Raw genomic sequence first — 18,671 nt, forward strand, 5'->3', positions numbered from 1 at the left:
ATGTTTCATCATTATTGTTGAACAAGGAATCTGTCAGAATCCCCAGAGCAGGAATTCGCTTACAAATGCAACATGATTTAAAAGCATCGTTTAAGCCAGATATAAATTTAACAGTACATTGGGATTCTAAGCTGCTACCTAACATATTACCATCCAAAGCTCTACCAAAAACCGAGCGCTTGGCCATAGTTGAATCAGGCGAAGGCATTAGCAAATTATTGGCTGTTCCACCCATCGAAAACTCTACGGCGGCACAACAAGCAGAAGCGGTGTACAATGCAGTCGTCGAATGGGGGCTTGCGGACAGGTATGATCTTAAATCGTGTATGTTCACCTAAGAATTCTGACTATTTTATCGTTTGTTTTCAGAATTATGTTTACATCTTTTGATACTACTGCATCAAACACCGGTAGAAAAAAAGGTGCGTGTCAGTACCTGGACAAGTTGTTTAAGAGGCAGCTTATAGGCCTCCCTTGTAGACACCACATACATGAACTGCTACTTGGCAAAGCTTTTAAAATTCTGAAATTTGAAACGTCAAAGTCTCCAAATGTTGAGATTTTTAAGGAATTCTAATCAAAATGGCACATTTTGGAAAAGACTTCATACCACTCACGTATGGATGATGATTTTTTTAAATAGCTATTTCGGAAATAGAAAGAATGGCATTATTGGAGTTTTATAAAAAAAAAACAAATTAGAGAGCAACACCACCGTGGTGATTACCGAGAGGTTCTACAACTTGCCATTTTATATTTGGGTGGAAAAATCGATGAAAAATTACAAATAAGAGCTCCTGGTGCGTTCCACAATGCAAGGTGGATGGCCAAAATAATTTATTCTTTGAAAATGTTTATTCTTCGGCATGAATTTGCTTTACCAGATAAAACTAAAAATCAACTAGCTCGATTTTGTGTGTTCATTGTAAAAAATTATTTGAAATTTGGTTTCTTTCTCCGTGTGCTGCGATGGCACCCAACAACGATCTGAACCTGTTAAAAATATTGAAGGAATATAAAACTGTTGATGAAGACGTTGCGAAAGCAGTACACACACTAAGATTTTTTTACAGGAGTCAGTAATTTTTTACTGGGTTTCTGAATTGCTGAAAAATTCGGTAAAAATTCAAATGACCGTTATCCGTAAGGAATCAATGAAAACGACCAACTTTATTTTCTATCGTTAAATGGGGTTAACAGAACTAAGTATGTACAAGTTCAGAACAAATTTTCTCATCAATAAATTTTCCACAGATTTTTAAACTTTTACCGAACAGTTCCGCAATTCAAAAACTCAGTAAAACCGTACTGACTCGATTAGTGTGCATAAAGGAATTTTAACTCACTTACAATATTTGGACAACAGCCTTATCGGACTATGTCTGTTCGACGAAAATGTAGACCTCCCGGTTAAGAAAAAGGTCATCGAAGCCTTACTTCTATCAGGTAAATGCTTTAAATGATACATTTGCATTTAATTTTCTAATGATTTTTTTTACAGATACTCATAAAAACATTACAGCCAGATCCATTGTTGAATCCAACGATATTTCAACGATTGAACTACACTCGTTTTGTACAAGGCAGCAGTGGTATTGAAAACTTATTCAAAGCTCTCCAAATTCCGAAGTCGTTGCTGAATGTCGATATGGAGCAGTGGAGTAGTTCCATCGAGTTTAAAAATGCAAAAGACGGGTTCAATGTTTGGAAGTAGTTAATGATAATGCAGAGCGTGGAACAGCATTGATTAAAACATACAATTCTAAACTATCAACGGATGAAGATCAAAAGCAGTGCATTTTACAATTAGTTGAAGATCATCGAAAAAATTATAATAGTACCAGGAAATCTGATTTGGTGTAGCTAATAAGGAAATATACGGCAAAGTATAAAACAAGTATTTTTCATCTTTTCAGGCAAATGTTCCTCTTGTGTAAAACTCACGATTACCAAAAAAAAAACAGATTAACGCAATTCAAGATATTTTTACAATTGATTTTAGGAATTTCTGATGAAAAGTTGTGGTTTTCCATATATTTTTGAATTTTTGGATCACCCTAATGAAGAATAATTGGACCACCCTAGTGAATTATTTCGTATTAGATCCTAAATGGTGGTTTAATTCTATATATAAGCAGGTTGGAGACAATTGTGAACAGTTTTAGAAGCCGACTCATCAATCTTCTATATTCCATATAGAACTCATGAAAAAAATTCCAAGTCCCAGAAAAATGATTTTTGAAAAAAAATTTTTTTTTGAGATATCACCAAATCTCGACGTTTCATGCATTTTTAAGACATTTGGCATCAAACAAAAATTTGATTTCCGAAATTTCATGTACCCCCCCCCCCCCCTCACTTGGGAGATTTTCGAGAGTGAAAAAAGTCAAAGTTTGACGCGTTTGCGCCACCCCTAAATCATGTCCGATTGAGCTCAAATTTTGCATAGGGTCATTTTTCGAGGCAATAAACATTTTATACATGGTTTGTTAGCAAAATTAAAAATTACCTTTTTCGCTGGCAGTCTAATCTATATTCCGAAGCAAGCATGGAGAGAGCAATGGAGAAAGCACAGTTCTCGCGCAACGCGAGAAAAGGGCATATCATTGTTGATCGATTCTCTTCATCGATGTTCTCTTTCGCGAATAACCCGACTGCAAATGAATTTCCCATTCAGTGTGTTGATTCAGGCACCAGCTAACATCATCTTCTGTCGAACTGTGCTGCGAGCTTAGCGAGAAATTCGTTTATGTTGCCGCGGTAAATCAAAGAAAAAGTCGATTAAGAGAATCGATCAATGAGGATAGGCACTTTTCTAATGTTACGCGAGCGTTCTGATATTCGCAACGTTCGTTTTTTCTATTTTTGTCGACCTAATTTATTTCACTCACTAACACACTCCAACAATATCTGTATCAATTTTCTTGCCGCAGCTTGGTATATCTCACCCTCCGCTCATGCGGTCTCCATGATGTTAGATGCGATGATGAATCCCTCATTATTGTAAGTAAATCTTATATTCCTCGGTTGGATGTACAGAAACTCACCCTATTTGTACTAATACGGTAAAGAATCTTGTAGGTACATTGATGGAAATCTTTTAGATACTGATTTCAATTTCCCCTTAGTTAATTTTATGAACTTCCAAAATAGGAACTAAGCTAACAGTAACAATTTTTTATTATTGTGAACGAATATTTCATTGAAATTCAAGTACGAATGGCGAAAAAAGTAACTTTGAAGTGGCCACCTACAAAGAAGTGACAACGTCACAAAAATGTAACCCGTTATCAGCCCTGTCTCTCTTTATTCAGTTTTTATGTTCTTCAAATGAGAGTGTCAACAATTGTCAAACAATGTCTTCAATTTAGCACTTCAATACCTTCCGCATTAGCGAGATTAGTGAGAGGCCTAGAGTTATGCTTGAAAGCGTGGGTTTGTTCAAATTTAGAAAATAAGTGTTACCAGCCCTTTGTTAATTGATAGGATTCTTTGAATTGCCTTATCACAAAATGTTGTTCAATCGTCTTGCAAACCGACGTTCGCAACACTATCGAACGATTCGCGATAAGATTCGCTCTATTACGTCTCACAATTGATCATTCGGATTGTGCTGAGATCCAGCTGCACGGGGCCCTACTTTCAAGTGCAACTCCTTCGCTGCAAATCCCAGCTGCACCCTAGAAGGTTAACGTAACTGTGATTAGCTTCGGAGCATTACGCGGTACTTGTTTGCATACCACGTGCGCCCCTAAGGGAGAGCCACGTTTATGTGGCAGCCTCTCAGCGCACCGGCCGCTCGCGGTGTGTAACATTTAATTGCTTTATCACAGAGATCTCGTAAGCAAATCGCAACACTGACAATGAGCCTACCGATTAGCACCGACACCAGCAGCCGCATGTTGTGGTTGTGTCGGATTTCATGCAACTTCTGGAACCGCCTACGCCGCCGGCGAACCTGCAGCAATCGTTCCCGGTCGCCAATTCTGTCGGCAACCATGGTTATGCGCGATGAAGATGATTACCGGTCACCGGTGGTCATGGTCGTCGTCCTGCACAGGAATCACCTTTCCCTTGCACTCCGAATCAACTAATTAATTGGTCGATTGAAAAGTAACCCGATGATGTCGTACGATGCCGCGAATGGAACTAAAACCGCGTTCCACCCGTTTCGTGTGCGAGTTGCGAGAGAATCGGTAACTCTACCACATACCTACATTCAGTTGGGGCGCCCTATCTTGAACGGACACGGGGCGGTCGATGCAGTTGTATTTTTATCTGCGTCGGCGACGCTCTCTACACCATCAAGCCGGCAAGCTTAACAACATACTTGTTATCAGCCAAGAACGCGTCATCCAAGTGCTACGTTACCCGAGAACACTGTAATCAACCGTCACTGGCGTTCAGAAAAGGGGGGTGCATTTTGACGTTTGTCAATATTCGTTTGTGGATTGTGTTCAGAGAAAACTAACTCAAATAACAACACAAACAAGCTGAAACTCCCACCCCTTTGAACGTTTTCTAGAACGTCTATGCGTAACGTTACGGACATCTACACTGAAATCGAGCGTGACGTGACATTTTTCTCCGATAAGCTACTATTTATTGGTTATGAAATGGCTCATTTTTCCTCCGTTCTCAATCTTTTGTCTAGAACGTAGAACAATTAAAGTGGGAATGACTTGACTTTTTCCTCGAAGTTTACTGCCGCTGGAACGTATCTTCAAAACAGTAAGGTTCAAATTTCGACCCGCGGTGGTGGTGTGACACAATCGTATCGGGGAGATCACGCTGTGTGCATTGATAACGGGTTCCTAGTTGTCGTGGTAATGGTAACATGTGGTGGAAGAGGTGAGCTCCTTATCTAACTCTTCAGAAGTGGCGTTACACTCGAAGGGTTTTCTGGCAAACAATAGAGGATGTCGGCATTGCGATTTGTTGCAATTTAACGGCTGTGCACATATTATGGAGTAGATACATTATCGACTACTGCCAGGTTCCACAGAGAACAGTCGTTGAGGCTCAAACACAATTTCTCTAAAAACTAGTGTAAAGATTCCTATTCGACTTAAGCGCCACTAACGGCGACTTCCCCAATTAAAAACCCTTTTTGACAACCTGATGGCGGTGGCGTTGCACAATTTACACTAGACACTAAGTGATGGTAGCGCCAAGTGGCAATTTCAAACAGAAAATGTATCGAAAGTGGAAAATTATGCTTTACACAAGTTTCTGACCGAAGTTGGACGTCTGTTCTCTGTGCAGGTTCTATGATAAGAGAACGGCCGGCACTTGACACTGATTTCAGAAACGAAACATGGAGGCGCTGCAATCTTTTAGGTCGTCCCTATTCTTTCGATGGATCGAACCACCGTCGGCATTGACAGCTGGGTTGTGTAATCAATCTAGCGGTATATCGCAGCGGGAGGATTTACGGTTTGTTTACCAGGTTTATCATTCCATGGTTAAAAATATACATGACTAACAGTATGCGAAATGAGATAAGGATGACCCACTGAAAAGTTTCTACATGTTGTAGAAGTCCCGTAGCTCGATTGACACAGTTCTCATGACCATTTTTATTGTTTTGTGGGTTACTCAGTATGGGCTCTACTTGGGTTAATTATACGGACTTTACGGGAAATTATGTGGAATCAATGGAATTCAAAATCGCCAAAACAAATGTGTGTGTGTGTGTGAAAGAGGTGTAAATCCCTTCATTTTTTAGTCTCTTTTTTATCTAGTTCGTTTATTTGAAAGGCTCAATCGCGTTAGCTTTACGAAGCCGATAATTCATTGTTCATTGTTTGTAACAAAATTAACTTATTTCTGTATCTAGTAGAAGTTGGGCCGAATAGTCGTGGCTTACATGAGGTTAGAGGGGTACATGGTACATTTTCGAAGGATATGATTAAGGGAGAAGCCGGGGTAGGGTTTCGTTGTCTCATCAGAGCGATGTCGCCAGTATGAACGGTAGTAAAGATAAAAAGTCTCTTGAAGGACATCAATTAAGTACGCACGGACGAGAGGGGTTCACAGATGAGTGACAAGCAATGCATTAGTAATAGGAAAAACGTTCCCTGGATTTCACGAGACGTACTGCTAATTATCAGAACAATAATTAGGTTACTAACCTCAATCCCATTTACAAAGTAAACACTCAATCTCGCACTCAACTTCATCCAACTTCGAGAAATCCCCCCAAAATATTACCCAACTTGCATTACCACCCACTGTAATGTCTATTTAATTAACACGACCACTCACTTCACGCACTTCTTCCGAAGAAGCCGGCCGGTTTGGCGTCCGATTCACACATAAATTATGAATAATCAACAAATATCCGAGTCGCATCGTGTCCCACAGGCCGTCGCACCGTATCTGTGGTGTTGTAATTTGTTTGTTGGGAAAAGTTGCGTCAGTTCCACACGTTCCTGCCTCACGCTACCCTCCTGTGAACCGAATTAGAACAAGGTATAATCTAATATTAGCTCATTTGATTGAAGATTTGATTGTCGTGATAACAATAACGATAGTGTGAAGGTGAGTGAGCTCTTCCAACTATTCAAGTGAGCATCATAATCTGGTTTACGTAGTTGAACTAATAGGCTCTTGATAAGACAGGTAAAGCCAGATTGCGAGAACTAGTGAAAAATAGTACTAAGTACATAGTATGTAGCCACTATATGGGAACGTTTAATGCCTGACCTAAGTACTGCGGAGTCGATCGATTTTATTTTTCAAGCCAATGGAAAACTGCTTGAGAAAAGTTCTCAAGTTTAAAACAGTTTTGCTCTTTCTCAGGTGATTCCCGCCAAAAGCTCTGAGCCAGGAGTACTTGAGCCCCCATGACTGTACCAAAGTTTGTTTACGTAGGAGATGATGGGGTAAGACGGCCACCCTAAGCTTGAAGTAAAATTTAACCAAAACTAAATAAAATTTTCACAATAAATTTAGTGATTATTCACAGCAAAAAAAATATTTAGATATCATATCACAGTGGAAGCACTTCAATCGTGTCAAAAATATGGTGTAATATTACTTGCCAAAAAGGACATAATTATCATTTATACAGTGCATGAACTGACATTACGCTGCTTTTAATGCATTTGTTTATTTTTGTGGCCATAAAAATTACATGAGATTTTCGACATGATTGAAGCATAGAGGTAACTCTAAGACCAGAAGGTCCCGAAGAAACACGCTCAACTTTTTGGCTCAGCTCTGGTACTATCTTTGGTCCCAAGCTAATCGATGCACCCCTCGAAACATAGGAAAATCGATGAACCCCTCATTTTATCTGTCAAACTTTCATAGAGAATCAAGACAAACATAGTGTAGTACTAGAATTTCGACCAGAATGGGGTACGTTAATCGATTTGCTTGGGATCAATAGACTAGTCAAGTAGTGAGCTAATTTAAATCGTTAGTTTCCACCGGTTGATTGAAGTGCATCCACTTGTTTTGATCCACAATTTATTTTTTGCTGTGTTGATCTTTAGACTACTTTCCTAAATTACATTGATTTTCATAAAATTTAAATTTAATTTGATGATGTTTTATCACGAATCAAAAACAGACTAGATTATGAATGAAAAAAAAATATGCGGGGTAAGGTTGGCCACCCCTAGGGTCACATGGAATATATCATGATCCTGGCCATATAAAAGGTTACTGTCTTCGGCAAAAATGCACAGTAGATCAAGGCAGATAGAGAACAGTAGTACAGAATTTTCCCACTATGCGGCGCTAATGTGCAAGTCAATTTCCTGCATAAAATATATCTTGAGATCTTTACTATTTAGAATGTTTCCGTCTTCGGGAAAGTTGTTCAGGTGATACTGTCTTCAAATTTGTGGGTTCTACGTCTACGTGTGGACTTTACGTAAATGTCCTGATTTTGTAGATGGTGGTATAGAGTTGATAGTTCCGTTATAGCAACAATCAATACGAAACTAACAATTTTAAATTGGCTCACCACTTTAGTAGCCTATTGGTCCCAAGCAAACGATTAACGTACCCTATTCTAGTTGAAATTCTATTACTACACTATGTTTGTTTTGATTCGCTATGAAAGTTTGACAGATAACATCAGGGGTGTGTGGATTCATGCAGAACATGCAGGGGTGAGTGAAATAGCTTGGGACTGCTTGGGACCGTTGTTCTGGTACTGAGTGAGCCAAAAATAATAATGATTTTCTTCTGGACCCAGTGGTCTTAGAGTTACCTCTATGGTTATAGTACGGCTGTGTTAAAATTGTATATAGAGAGTAGAAAACGAGCAAGGACAACTTTGAGGAAGGTACGAATCTGGTTGATCATCTCTCTTTACCAAACTCCCCAGTTGGAGAGGGATGGTGAGGAGTATCCTCAACCCCACCCCCGCAAGCACTGGAAAAAAAGAGATGATCACCGATTTGATCGTGTACCGACGATGTGTTTGAAACAGTTCTACCGATTGTACCACACTCAAGTTGTTATTTGAAGGGAGGGATCTAGTCGTACACGGTAAGAAAAAAGTACCCAAAATTATGTCACTTTCACTCAACACGTGGCTTCACTGGGGCTAGGTAAAATTAAGTTAAACAAGAAAACTCAATTTTGTGTAATCCTGAAGCCCCGTAACGTGGGTAGATCACCTTTTCGTGGTACGTTACGGGATGTAAGATCTACCACCGATTCCTAGTCCTGACTACTTCAAACTAGGGGAACAGGATTTCAGTAATCCAAGGAACACATCTTAGTCTTTGTTACTTTTTATGCCTTGTTGATAGTGACAAGACTCGGCTTTGTCCACCGAGGATGATCTTGAAACAAGGAAAAAATGAGTTAGTTAGTCTTCATCTATGTGATTCCTAATCTTCTATTCGTTGTTCCCTAGTTTGAAGTGGTTAAGACTAGGGTTGTGATGCATGGTCATTGTCGGTGTAATACCTTAATTTTGTTGCTAAGGAATACAAAGGGGCGCGCCTTTGGAGGGTGTTTCAACACTCCGAAGGGTATAAATAGCGGGACTTTTCAATTAGAATCAGATCCTTGCGATAAATGCAAGAGTAACAACTGTAAAAAAATCGAATACTTCATCATTTCTCAATAGTGATGGAGTACGAAATGCACTAAACTAAGGACACGGGATATACTACAATAGATCAATTTACTGGTCGCAGTAGTGTTAGGTCCCGAACAGAGGAAAAAAAATTCTGATGAAGAATCCATTGAGTAAAAATTACCTAACGATCAATCGAATGGAATAGGTGAAAAATACCCAACGTACCAGCATGCAACCGGTTTTCGTTGCAACTTTTTTTGTCACCACCCCCTACGGATACCATACACAAACGATATCATACGACCATACCGCATAGAGTTGGGATGATATCCTGAATGTTTATGCGGGATATGTACCAAACACTAACGAAGACTAACGCGAGGACTAATTGAGCAGGAACGGAGGCGATGGAGCACAAACAAATGACAGCGTCGATGGCAGTGCAGGTTGCTATGATTTTCATCCAAAATTAAGATAAAAGTACCCAATGGTGAAAACATAATGGTTGAGTACTATTAACTGAAAATTGAGTTCTTTTTTACTTTGAATCGCAGCGTTTTTCAGTTAAACGGAATGTATCGATAAATATTTCAGGATATTCAATTTACTAACATGTACATTTTAAACAACTACGGAAAGTACTAATTCAATCAATAATGACAAATATTACGTTTTGAGCTAAACGATGATTAACAGAAAATTAAATTTGAGTTCATATATTATTACTCAATAGATGAGTAAATTTACCCCTCGCTGCTTTTCTGATTCACTCAACGGTAGACCTCAAAGGATAGAACCCAACGGTGAGTTTTTGTTTAAACTTAATTGTGAGTATTTTTTTTTACCGTGTAGGTTTGGAAATTGCAGCTATTGTTACCTCTACCACTGTATGTCCCAAGTAACAATTCAAGCTGAACAGTAAGAACAGAAGCTGATTATTGGCTGATTTAAGGTTTACGAAGCTGATTAACACCAGCCTGAATATCTAGTGGACTAGTAGTGCATAAAGCGTTTTGTTCCCCATAATTCAACCTCAATAAGTAAGGTGAACTAAGGACTGAACAAGACTTACTTAAGCTTAACACTACTCCACAAATCAGCAATGCGCTACAAATATGTTGATAGCCTGTTAGAATAATTTGATCAGAATAGTCCATTCCATATTCAACGGAGATTTCTCATGAAAATTCGCTTGGAGTTTACTATTTTATGCTTAGGCTTCACATGAAGTCTAAAATTCCTCAGATTTTCCATGAAAGCAGATTGCAGATGTTTTTCTCATAGATTTTTTTCCCGGAACTCCCGTGGAATGAGGTCCTTAGAAATTATAATAAAATTCCATGAGCCCTTAAAACTGGAATTTGACTCCATATTCTTGACATTTTCTTGAAGTATTATAACTTTTCAGTTCAGAATTTATAAAATTTGTGGGAAATATGCATATTCTAGAACCAAAAAAAAATCATTAGAAATCTCTGAATTTTAAAAATGTATTTGTTACTGAAGATTAATCCATTTTGGATCTATAAATAACTAATATTAAATGTTTTTATTTCAAAATGCATTCTTCATAATGCAATGCATGCAAATGCATAAGATTCCCTGAGACTTCCAGGTATTTTCATGAAAAATAAAATTCCCTGAGAATTTCCGGTAGTAGAAGCTTGGAGGTTTAGTCATGAACTTTCTATTGAATCTTTCGATTTAAACTTAAGTAATTTAGGTTTATGAGGGTTCTGTAGACCATGATTTAGACTTGTAGAATGCTATAAAACATGCAATGTTAATTGGGAAGGTTCCTATCGTACATATTTATGATAATCTAATTGAATAAGTCTAAAACATCAAATATTTACATATTTTGTATGCCATCAGAACGACTAATTTTCTACTTAGGTCACTTTTTAGTCATATTTTGCAACTATAAGTCACTATTTGGTCACTTAAGGCCTGTACTCAAAAAAAATGCACCAGACAAAAGTGTTCACTAAAAATTTATTTTAAGTCGGATTTTCTTGAAACTTTCAGGGAATGAACTAATACATATGGATACTTTATTCAATTTCCTTTCCATCGCTGAAAGCCCGCACCTTTCCCTTAAGACCCCTTATTACATTTTGTGCAATGGTGGAGTCGACCTTTTTGGTCACTTTCATCCATTCTTTCTTCAACTCCAGCTCGTTCTTAAACACCTTGGACGATTTTCGAACTTTGGCCTTCATTATGGCCCAAAATCTTTCCACCGGACGAATCTCTGGTGAATTTGGGGGGTTGGCGGATTTTGGTACAAAAACAACGTTATTGTCGCTGTACCAATCCAACGTCGATCGCGCGTAATGGCATGATGCCAGGTCCGGCCAAAATAATGTCTCGCCTCCGCGGGACCGCAGGAAGGGCAACAGACGCTTCTGGAGGTACTCGGTGCGGTAAATTTCGCTGTTGATGGTATCCATTATGATGTACGGTTTACTCAGTTTACCGCATTGGCAAGTATTTTTTGGCGAATTTGTCCACTTTCTTCTTCCTTATGTCTTCCGGAACATCAAACCGTGATTTGGCAACGTAGAACTCCAGCCCCGGTATCTGCTTTGCGTCTGCCTTGATGTAGGTTTCGTCATCCATAACCACACACATCGGTTTCGTTAACCACTCTCGATACAGTTTCCTTGCGCGGGATTTGACCGCCGTGTTTTGTTGATCACGCCGGTTCGGTGCCTTCCGGACCTTGAATACACGAAGCCCAGCCCGTTTCATGGTTTGCTGAACGAACCAGGCGGAACACTTTGCCTTCAGAGTCGCGTCGCGAATCGAAAGGTTCGGATTACGCTTGAAATAATCCAACACCTTCCGGGCCTTCACAGGGTCAGCTGTCTTCGATTTTCTTCCACTTCCAGCCCGCCGCTCGGTCGTCTGGGACTCCTTAAACGATTTTATCACCCGAGACACAGTTGTATGGGTGATTCCCAGTTGCCTTCCGATCCATCTCATGGTCGCAGTCGGATTTTCCATGACGGCGCGCAAAATTCTTCTTGTTTCGATGACATCTCAATAACCACTGAACCGATTGTTATGAAATTTTGCACATATAAACAATTCATTCCAAACTAGTTATACCCAGATTTTCATCAATTTTTACCCACGGATAAAAAAGTTAAACACGAATAAAAATGGAGCATTTTTTTTCGAGTACAAGCCTTATTTCTTCAACATGGTCACTGAAATCATTATTTTTGACAGCATTGATGGCTACCAGCCCTGAAAATTCTTCAAGATAAGAAAGTAAAAAAAATAATTAAGATTTTAAAAGTTCGAATAATCTTGACATTTAACAAAAATTATGAAAAATCAGATTTCAGATACCGGATTCCATTAGCTGGAAAACGTTTGAATACTCCCTGAACAGCCTACAGTCTTGTAAGAATATTTGAATGTTTAAACAGCTGGAGATCCTCAGAACATGATCAACCTGAAGTCTTGGAAAAATATCCAGAGAATTTTACCAATATCTTCGTTATTATGGAGATCATTTGAGGATTTCCTGCTGTCAAGGAATGATGTATGAAAAAATATCCAATAACTTATGCAAAGTTTCCTGAACATCTACAAAACTCCCTTAAATTTTGCAAAATTTCCTCATTTCTACGAAGTTGCCTGAAATTATTCCTAATCCCATATTTTTCCATCTCTCTTAATTCTACGAAGATCTCTGAACATCTTTGCACTTCTGAAATCTATCGAATTTCATGGAGCTTTTTTTAAGTTTTCCTTAAACTGAAGCGAGGATCCCTTAAGTTCTTAGAACTTTATTGAGCTATTTTTAGATTCAAAAAAAAATTTCAGAACTATTTAAAAATTTCTTTTACAAATGTTTTCTACTATTCTACGTTTATCGCGATGTTCCAGGAACGAAATTTCTTGAATTTGTACGTAATTTCCACAACTATTCCAAGTCCATGAAATTATATAGAGGTTCCCGATCAATAATGAGCTTCTCTGAAATAATATAATATTCCCTTAACTTCTACGAAGCTCCTTAAACTTAAATAAATTTTCCACTTCTACACAGTTTTTAAAACTTCTTCAAGTTCCTTGTTTCTACGATTTTTTTCAGAAGATCTATCCTAGAATATCTACTAAGTTGCCTCAATTCCTATGATGATCCCTGAACTTCTTTGAAGTCCTTGAAGTTTTACGATGTTTCCAGAAGTTGAAGAAAATACCTAGGCTCATGGCCAATTTGTAGAGCCTGAAGACGTCTTATTATGCCATCGATTAAATATCGATATAATATAATTTTTCTAAATTGTTTCTTCTAGTCCAAAATATTAGAAAAGTAGTCAACTTTAAGGGACAAAAATCGTTGTTTGTGGTTCAATTTTATTAACCGCTGTTGAATATTAACTTCGAACTTGACAAGCTTGTAAAAATACTGGGGAGTCTAAAAAAAAATTCCAAATATTCTGAAGGGAGGGGGGCTAGATAATTCTGGAAGGGGCCTGACCCCTTGGCACCCCCATTAGCTACGCCAATGCGTGTTGCCTCTCTCTGAGAGCCACAAAACAGAGAAAGCTGGTAAAAAAGGCAACCATTAGAACAATTACATTCAAAGAGAGACTGGGAAAGCCAAGATGTTCCGAGTGCCATCGAGGATATGATCAGAATCTTATTTGAGTCTATCAAATCATATCAGACTCCAAAAGAAGATCATGTTTAATAACATTTAGTCTCTAGAGCAGAATGGTCACACATGCACTTGTTCTGGGTATTCCCCGAGAAGTGACAAGAATCTGCCTGGAGCCAAAACTCATCATGCGAAACGTAAAATCACACAAGTTGCACCATGATTCGCTGCTGCCTTATTGCCCTACCAAGTGTATGAAAATACCTCGAGAAGATGTAATGGAATACCAGCATGGTTGATTTCCGCTCAAGCTTTCACCTCTGAAATCAATATATCTCCATATATTATTTTCCCGAATAATTTTTCAAGCATCGGATTCGGAAGGTAGCGACTGACAGCTTATATTCACATCGGCTGACTGCTGGGATGACTTCAGTTCAATTTCATTGTAGGGGTTGAATTAATTCAGTCAATTAGTAGTGTAAATAAGTTAGCTAAGCTTTCCAAAACCTGTCAGGCAAAACGAAAGGGGAATCACCAAAGCGATGGTTGATTATTGCGCTTGCCTTCGGCAGGACAACATTTGCTTCCGACTCTGTTGCTTTGTTAGCAACGAACAGCAATAGGTTTTTTTATTTGATAGTTCAAAATTATGGTCAAATGTTCAAGTTTAAAGTCCAAATATTCCAAGTCTTAACATATTTCAAGTTACATAAACAAGAAGTTTTTCGATGGCCATTATATCGAACGTAGCCCAATAACATGAGCCACAAATATTAGGCAGGGGAAATAGATGTAATGTCGGCCTAAATGCCCCTAATTTGGGCCCATACATAAATTCAGCAATCGACTAAATTTTCAATAGCGACCAAAAATATCCATTAGTACCATCCCAATGACCTAGATAAAATGAATAAATAGCAGATTTTTAGCGATAGGCCCAATCTTAGATCCATAGGCCAACATTAGAGCCATTTTCCCTAGTAAAAATTTATCTTCGATTTTTTTAAATCCATGATTTAAAAAAACTGATTTCCCAGAAAATGCATTTCGAGATCGGGGACATAAAAAAAAAAATTTGCAGACAGAATTTTCAAGATTTGGGGACTTATTGAATTTTAAATGGAATGGAGGAGGATGACAAAATAAATTTTCTTTACTGATAGATCAGCAATATTGGAATTTCGTTTGGTGACTGCTCTAATAAAACATAACCAATACGGAAAACTCGGTACTCTATTTTAAGTCATTCTCCGGAAAGCTGTTATTATACGGTAAAGAAGTTCATTACCATAAAACGGGGTATCTTTGATAAAGCGGGTAGCTTTGTATACCAAAAGTACCGCCTCATGACAGCATTCCAAAGGCTGTCGCTTTCTTTTTCCTACGACAGCCTTGAGATTGAGCTATAAGCGACAGCCCACAGTGAAGCTGTCATACGACATGCAACGTTGCCGTCTTGTGCAGAACATGACAGCTCGTTCTTATTCATGAATGTTGTTCGTTCGGCTATGACAGCCTCGGATGATCTTTCATACACGGTAAGAAAAAAGTACCCAACGACCAGTTCATTTTTACCTACTTTTGACTAGTTTGTCGCCTTTTCTCCTTCTAATGTTGTCAAAAATTGAGGAGCAAAACCACCCAACAGGGGTAGTGAAGTGTGGGAACCCAACGTTGAGCATAATCATATTTACCTACTTTTGGGTACAACTAACTTACTTTTGGGTAGAAAGCTAGTGGAAAATTCCATACCAATTGCACACAAGTAAATGAAAACTACTTTGATCCGCTTTACCTACTTTTGGGTTCCTGCACTATAGTGCCGAGATGAGTGTAAAGAACTAACTGTTGGGTACTTTTTTCTTACCGTGTAGGATGTAAACATCAGCCAGAATTTTGTGAAATATTTCACGCAGTTTGAAATGACGGTGCATCGTTAGTGTATTTATAATTATCGGAACGGTCTGTAAAACGCTGTCCAGACTAGAGAGTTATAACATGTTATAACGGTTGTCAAATAATTGCAACACAGAAACCACCATCAAGATAGCGCTATAACATGTTAAAACTCTGTAGTCTGAACGTACTATAAGTCAGCAAATGCATCAAACGTGTTATTTTTTGCTTCTGGTAATTATTTAGTTGTTTGGGTTCATTCGATTAAAATATTTCGAATTTATAACGATTTTTATTTGGGGACTGAGTTTCAGATGTTTAGTGGATTAGCAGTGATGCTGTTTTTAGTAGCCCAGGTTGAGCGGTCAGCATTTTCAGGTGGCTTTTTTGATGTGTCGGATTGCGTACCTAAGTCAGGAGCCCTATAACAGGTAATTTTAGTGAAAGTTCTTTCTTCAAACTAAGCGTCTGGAATTCAACGCAGTTTCTGCATTCCTGTATTGACTTTCAGATGTTTCACTGATTTTCACAAAGGATTCCTGTTTACACGCGGAGATTTCTGAGTGCGTGGAGTGGAATGAAGGAGGATGACTTAAGAAATTGCTATTAGTCTATTATCGAAGACTACAAATCAAGAAGACTGGCAACTGTTCCCTTCTCCCATACAAATGTCAAACATCACTGATAACAGCGCCTCTGTCAATCAAAGGTGGAACTTTGAAGCACAAGTGTTAGTGTGACTGCTCATTAACAGTGACTGTGTGTGTGACCTAATGTCACCGAAACGAATAATCATTACGCGGTACTCGTTGTTGTTTTTGTTTTGCTCTACAAAATTTAACGGCAATTTGTATCCTAATCCCACCAAGCCGGTGGTTTTCCAACTTCAAACCGAAAAACTTGTCACGGTGGATCAAGTAGAGGATTGAAACTCGGATCGATACCTAGTGAAAGTAGCTATTACTTGTGAACGAGGAAGCAAAGTATTGTTTATTTTGCCTGTTGGAAGCAATCAATAATAAGGAATTGACAGCTTCCACCACCATTGAGTGAACTACCGTAATTCGGAAGCTGCTGAAAATTCAAGGATTCAAAAAGAAGAAAAATCCGATACGTACATCACGATCCAACGGAAGGCGTATCAGGATCTAATGTTGGAGAAAATGATAATGAAAGGTTGAAGGACTACAATCCCAAACGGTACGTATTGATAAAGCATATATTTCCATTTTAGATGTTGTCAGAACATGAAACCACCGGATAGTGAGCCTCTGTATGCTTTAACAATTCTCGGAATAGACCGACCCCTTCCAGAGAATGATAACAAAAGTTTCGGATTGTCCAGAGACATTCAAATGGTCAGCGAGTACTGTGCCAAGTTGCCGAGCGTCACAACTTAACTCCCCCCGCTGTGGTCAGGTGCCAAAGCCGTGCGGAACGGGCATGCATTTTACTAATGCACCATTCGAATGCCCATAAATGCATCACTAAAGGGCTAAGGAAAAGTGGAAGATAATTCTGAGATAGCAAATTAATGATCGAGAAAGGTCTCACCATCATTGTGAATGGCATCATTGCCATAGTTTTAATTTTCAAAACAATTTTATTTACGCATTTGTTCAATTGCAGCTGGAATTTTACTTGTTGTCAGCATAAAGCAAAGAAAGAAACGTTTCACTTTAACGAAAATCACAACAAAACCAATAATTGACAGCTATTTATTTCTTCCTATGTGTGTGAATGCAATCGTGAATTAACACACACCATCATACACAGGTTCCACTTTTGCTCAGAAGAGGCGTTGCCGTTGCTGTCTCCTGATTTTTGGCAGAGTTGCCAGTCTTCTTGATTTGTATTCTTCGCTATTATTAAGTAGTTTGTCGTAAGAACTCACTTACAAAAAATACTATTAACAAACGATAACTATTACACAAATGATTTTGATGATACCCCAAACACGTCGTTAAGCAAATTAACCATAACATTTTTATTAGGGCTACGCTCCGAAATTATTAAGTTCTACGAGTAAACGATATCAACAGAGAAAGAGTTGAATTGATTGCATTATAAAATGTTTTCAATTCCAGAGTAATTTGTTTGACGTGTGCATTCTTCTTATTAATGTGATATTAATAGAATATGAAAATCCTCTAAGATTTCCAGGATATTTTTTCCCATGAAAAGAAAAACCCTTGAGGACACCCTGGATAGATAAATTCTTCAACTGGTGTTTATGAATGTCATTATTAAAAAGTAATGGCCACTCACATTGCATCTCTTATGGTGGTAAGCACCAACTCTGGTTTAACTTTTAATCCCGTTCCTGTTTGGATAATCTGCAAAATGTTTGCTTGGACTCCTGTTGATTAAAGCTGATGTCGACATCAAAGCAGCCGGAAAATTCTTGATCGGGATTTGATCCGAGGATAATATCGGTTGGAGCTGACCACCAATAGTGATACGTTCCGGCAAATTGCGATGCGTATTTGCTGGAAGAACTTGTTCTGTGAGCAGTTGCAGTTGATTTTTTTTTGGCTCAAAAATAAGATCTTTCTGGGAAAAATTGCTACTCAATTGTAACTTAGCATCGCAACATCCACAGCAACGCTTTCAAGATACCTCTGAAAGCATCGCCTATGATTTCAGAAAGGCTGACTTCAACAGCATGAACGAGATCCTCGCACATGTCAATTTGGACGAGGTGCTTCAAAATTGTGATGCCAACCTCGCTGCGTCGACCATATCTGGTATCCTGTGGTATGCCATCGATCAGTTCGTTCCCGTGAAGTCTAGACACGAGCCGGCTAAGCCAGCCTGGTCAAATGCTGACCTCAAGCATCTTAAGACTGTGAAGCGGGCAGCTCTCAGACGACATAGCAAGTATCGAACGGACTCCACGAGAACGAGATATATGGCGGCGAGCACTGAATACAACCAACTTAATAATCGTTTGTACAACGCATATCAGGACTATCTGCAAAGGCGCTTCAAGACAAATCCCAGAAGTTTTTGGCGTTACGTCAATTACCAACGGATGGAATCCGGACTGCCCTCTACGATGACCAACGGAATGGTCCATATTAATCTAATGTCGCTGAACGT

At 38.7% G+C, this 18,671-nt stretch overlaps 1 protein-coding gene across 2 annotated transcripts in view; it reads right to left on the minus strand.

The window, feature by feature from the left end:
• Positions 1 to 18,671, minus strand: part of LOC135702377 (beta-glucuronidase) — a 76,382-nt gene that overhangs the window by 46,553 nt on the left and 11,158 nt on the right. Inside the window, exon 1 of one of the 2 annotated variants that reach the window (XM_065223406.1) lies at positions 3,874 to 4,156. The exons of the other annotated variant lie outside the window; for it this stretch is intronic. Coding sequence (XP_065079478.1) covers positions 3,874 to 4,000 — 127 coding nt within the window. The 5' untranslated portion in view covers positions 4,001 to 4,156. Of the gene's footprint in view, positions 1 to 3,873; positions 4,157 to 18,671 lie in introns of those variants that run through there. 2 annotated transcript variants of the gene reach the window in all.

The sequence above is a fragment of the Ochlerotatus camptorhynchus genome, unplaced genomic scaffold, assembly GCF_037179485.1.
Source record: "Ochlerotatus camptorhynchus isolate MF236.1 unplaced genomic scaffold, CSIRO-AGI_Acam_v1.1 ptg000192l, whole genome shotgun sequence".
Classification (NCBI taxonomy): Eukaryota; Metazoa; Arthropoda; class Insecta; order Diptera; family Culicidae; genus Ochlerotatus; species Ochlerotatus camptorhynchus.